General features: G+C 39.5%; 1 protein-coding gene across 1 annotated transcript in view; it reads left to right on the forward strand.

The window, feature by feature from the left end:
- Window positions 1-5012, forward strand: part of SAV1 (salvador family WW domain containing protein 1) — a 38187-nt gene that overhangs the window by 11600 nt on the left and 21575 nt on the right. Inside the window, exon 3 of the mRNA XM_019518360.1 lies at window positions 554-697. Coding sequence (XP_019373905.1) covers window positions 554-697 — 144 coding nt within the window. The remainder of the gene's footprint in view (window positions 1-553; window positions 698-5012) is intronic.

Here is a 5012-nt window from a genome sequence, read left to right on the forward strand (position 1 = left end):
AAAAAAAAAAAAAAAAAAAAAAATGAGCATGAAGCAGCGAGGGGGAGGGTGGGGGGAGGCCAGCATGGCAGTGGTGGCCTTACTCCCCACTATAACAGAGGCCAAGTGAGAAAAGACAAAACAGCGGCAGCATGGGGTGTTGCGTGGCAGCACTCCATACTTCTTAAAATCATTTTTGTTTTTATTTAGACTGAGATCCCATTTCAGTAACTGCAGGAGGTGAAGTACTGCATGATGAATTTTTACAATATGATGATAGATTTGTAGCGATGGTTACATTTGTGAGTAGTAATGCAGTTACTAAAAACTACAATAGAAGGGTCTCCTCCCAGTTAAAGAAGGCTGGAATTAACCCCACTATGCAACAGTACCATCAGTCTGTATGTATGACTCCCATTGATTAGTCCAGTCCATAAATGACTGGATTAATCAACATTTTTGATTGACACTTTGTTCAGAATTCATGCTTCTAATATGCTTAAGTGTTACTGCTTTTTGAGGTTCCTAGTTTAATAGAAATCTGTTGTTTATCTCTATATTATTCTTCATATAGTGTTCCCCGATACGATCAACCTCCTCCAGTGACCTATCAGCCTCAGCAAGCTGAAAAAAGCCAGCCCCTCCTAGTACCTGCAAATCCATACCACACTGCAGAGATTCCAGACTGGCTACAGGTCTATGCCAGGGCTCCTGTAAAGTAAGCATTTTTTTTTCCCTTTCTCAGAAAATGCCTGTATGTTGAAAAACAAGAAATTTGCAAAGCAGCTTTTTTGCATGTTGTAAAATGATTTGGCTCATGTCTTAGGTATGCTCTCAGCAGTAAAATAAAATATAGGAAATTACAGTCAGTCCTTTCAACTGGGAAGCTCATAAGTTACCACAGGCAAAAGTTGTGGAGACCAGTTTATTAACATGGTGTCACAGTTCAGAAAGCTCTAATGAGCATGCCCTCAATGCTGTGATGCAGCTATGTTGCTTCTGACTCAGGAGCCAGTTTGCTGAGAGCCACACACTGGGTTTTCTGGGTGGCACTGCTAGGCCTGGTAAGTGTGCATCCTAGATCTGACCTCTGCTCATCTTTGGCTGTCGTGCTAGACTGGTAGTTAACCCCATCTTGAGAAATGTTCTTTCTTAGGTAGAGGAAAAGGGCTGAGAGAGGCATGAAAGGGAGATATAGTCTGACAAACAAGCATGGATCCAAGCATCAGGCCCAATTCAGTTTTCTGGAGTCGTGTATTAAGTACAATCATGAAGCATCAAGGTAGTAATATGACTACCCTTCGTGGATCACAAATATTTGAGACTCCTGGGTCCTCTGGATCTTGAGGTGAGGTTTCTTTCTTCCATCTCCAGCCTCTGACTTGCAACCCAAAGGCAACTGTCAAATGGCATTAAAACCCTAAGACTAAGTACAACGGGGTGTTCAAAACCATCACCCCCCACACACAAGAGTGTGATTTTTCACTTTCTGTAGTCTACAGGAAGTAGGGGAGTCTTAATCCTTTAATCGTAATAATGTGTAAAATAAATAAATAGCAGTGTTGGCAAACAGTGCATTTTAGGAAGGCTGTATAAAAACTGCAGTGGTCCCTTACTGTTCACACAGACTTGTCAAAAAATAAGCTGAAGAGTGAGGAGTGTCAGGTTTAGTTTTACTATGTCTTGATCCAAGACTTACATAATCACATAACATTTTTCTAGAAGGTTGATTATTAGAAGTTAATAATTAAAACTTGTTCTTTTTGGAATCAATCTATACAAATTTCAGAATAAAATTAAGAATTTTGGACTTACAGTTAAAACCTTCACTCTTGTCCAAAAAGTTTAATTACTGCTAACTAAACAAAATTTAAAAATGTGTGTAATTATACTCCTAAAAGGAATTATTCTGTGATAGGAATTAGGAGTAAGAATGTGTTTCTCAGAACACATTTTGTGACTCTAGCAAAACAAAGTATAATGTTTCAGGCCCCGGTCGCAAGTGAGCAATAAAAAGAAAAACAGTTTGCGAATGTGCAGGTCATCATTTTAATGACATTTTTCAGTATGAAATAAACTGTAAGAGTGAAAAATTGAATTGTAGCAGCAAACAGGTCTGTGAAAATATACAGGTTTGATAGGATTTTCAGTGGCATCCAGCTTTAAAGTATTTTTAAAGGCTTCTAGTAATCATAATTTTAATGTATTTTATTGCTGCTTGTGGCTACTGAGCCTACCAGCAACTCGTGAAGATTTAAATTGGCCTAAATTCCAACAATATTCTTATGCACCAGGGACAAGTTCCTGTAACCTATGAGAGGGCTCATTTCCTATAAACAGCTGCTGGCCATAACTGCATTTCTTTATTTAGATTTTCAGTATCCAAACAGTGCATTTTTGAACTGTTTCATTGTGTGGCAGATGGATTCTTTTCCTTGCATTTCTGGAACAAGCAGTTTCAGTAAGTCCTGTAGGCCAAGGTAAAATTAGAACAAAATGAGCTAGTCTACAGAATTAAAATGCTTTGCATATTTCAAAAGAAATAGAGTTTCTTTGTAAACACAGCAGTCTCTCACCAATTGAGTTTGTGTGAGGTGAGTTCCAGTAGTAATTTTATTAATAGGCCTTTGCACATGGAACAGTACACCATAATCACTTGTAATCCTCATAACACCCACTGGAAGAAGGTAACTGCCTATTCCCCCCCAGGCCTTAGGCTAGAAGAACTGAGGATGAAAGGCAGCAGTTTGCTCATGGTCCTGGGTGGTTGGTCTTAGTGAATTGTCAAGATCTTTATTGCCTCCCATTCTGGAGATTAAGGGCAAATTTAAACAATGTTCATCTGTTGTTGAGCTCTGTAGCAGTAAAAGACCAACAGGTTCAAGTTCATCCTCTGCCTTGTGTGGAGCAAGGATGCAAACCTAGGTTTTCATCCTCCTACAGTGAGTGTCCAGACTAGGCTGTGGGTTTTGGATAGGTGTACCTCACCCTCTGCAACTGGACCTTGTCCTATTTTGCTTATGGTACTTGAATATTATTAATTGGGGGCCTGGATTGGAAGCTGAGTAGGGTGGATTTGATTTAAATCAAATCGATTTGAATCATGATTTAAATCACGATTCAAACCACTGGTCAGGGAGCCTTGATTTAATCATTGTTTTCTACAACAGTGTGTTCTTGTTGTTTGTTATAACCTTTGCTCAAGGCTTCAGCATAGCCAGCATACGTTCTACATTTGTCTTTAGCTCAAGGTTGAGAACTTCAGATACAATCATTCAATCTATTGTCATGATTTTGCTCACAAATTGTCATGTGATTAGGCCAGGTCTCAATGTAGCACTCAAAATAGTCCACTATTGATTCCATTGCATATCTGGTGGGATTTAGCTTGGTTCCTCCCACTTTCTTCAAAGCAGCTGCTGCAAAGTGGTTGTTACAGAAGTATTTTGGAATTTCAAAAAACTGCTCAAAATGTTTCTCTTTTCTTTCTACTGCCCCTCCCTCCTTGCATTTATCTCCAGGCTTCTCCTCCTTGTTCAGATCTACTCTACCCCCACAATCCTCTATTCATTTAACTTCTTGAAACTTGGTACTTTTAGAGAGAGGGTAAGGGTTGACTGCGTACACAAACGTGCAGAGAGACGAGAGCTGATGGGTGGGTCATAATGTCTGTTAACTGTTATCTCCATATACTGCTGTTAGCAAGGTTGTTATCTCTGGAGAGACAAATGCAGTTTGAGAACTGAAACCAAGTATCACAGAGATGCTTAATGGGATCCTCTAGACAGAGCAGTGAGTCCCACTGGGTAGAGTGGTTTTCTTTAATCTTTGCTAATCTATAGAGGAGCCTCCGAGAACCCCATAAGATTGGGCCCCTAATATAGTCCATAGCCTGTTCTGACCTATTTATAAAACTTTTCTAAAAAGGTTACATGAATATATTGTCTCAAATAGTGTATATAATTATAAGTTATAATCCCTATTCCATGAAGATATTTTTGAGCTTTAACATATCTTAAATTAAAAGTTTATATAGGTTTTTTTTTTAAAACTTAACCAGAAAAATACAATTAAAAATCATTTAAATGAAAAATTAGCTTTTTTATTATTATTATTATTTTTAATCGTTGATTTTTTTTTTTTTATCTCCCCTGAAGCTGGGTCTCCTGGCTGAATGCCCTAAGTGCTAGGCTGTAGTCATTCTCTCACAGCCAGCTTCTGAAACCTCCCCCAGTTCCTGTATTTTCCTCCTGGCCTGGCTTAGTGGCCCCCCACTTGGCATTCTGGTTTCTAGGAGTCCTTTTCTTAGTTGTCAGGCTCCACACAAAGTACGTTGGGAGCCTAGGTGCCTAACTCAGGGTTTCATGTTTTCCTAGGTGGCAGGGCATCCAGATGTTAGGCATCATTCAGTGCTGCACTGCGGCACCTGTCCCCCTCTGTGGATTTAGCCTTGTATTCTGACTTAAACAATTGCTTTAATCATTTCAAATGTTAAGTCCTATGGGAATATAGTACAGATGGGGGATTGGCATTAATACTTTCCTTGTGCAACCCATAGTAGTGCTTGTCTAAATTGATAGCGTGTGATAAAGTTAGATATCCCCTTTTTTGTCCCGTTCCTTCCCCCCCCCCATATTAAAAGGCAAGGTTAAAAGGGAAGGTTAGCTGCTTTTATGTAAACGAAGTATTGCCAGAAGATGATGGATAATGGTAATTTTAGTACTCCAATGCCCTCATCTGGAATTTCTTCCTGTCGCATGCTAACAGCCAGAAATCTGTTACTGTGTTTAATATATCTGGTAGGTACTACTTCAGGGACACTTTTCAGGGTATGAAATGATCGGAGATCAGACAGAGTAGACCAAACAGACAGGAAGTGTGTTTGAAGCAGCTGCTCCATGAGCAGAGGCTTGCAGTCCACAGCAGAGTTGAGTAACAAAGTGTGGCACTCTGGCAAAACTCCTGCACTTAGGTAATATATATAACATGGGTACCATCTCTTCTGGCAGCTGTTTGTAAAAGGAAGTGACCAC

Source organism: Gavialis gangeticus, unplaced genomic scaffold (assembly GCF_001723915.1).
Source record: "Gavialis gangeticus isolate Ggan-Ray unplaced genomic scaffold, GavGan_comp1, whole genome shotgun sequence".
NCBI lineage: Eukaryota > Metazoa > Chordata > Crocodylia > Gavialidae > Gavialis > Gavialis gangeticus.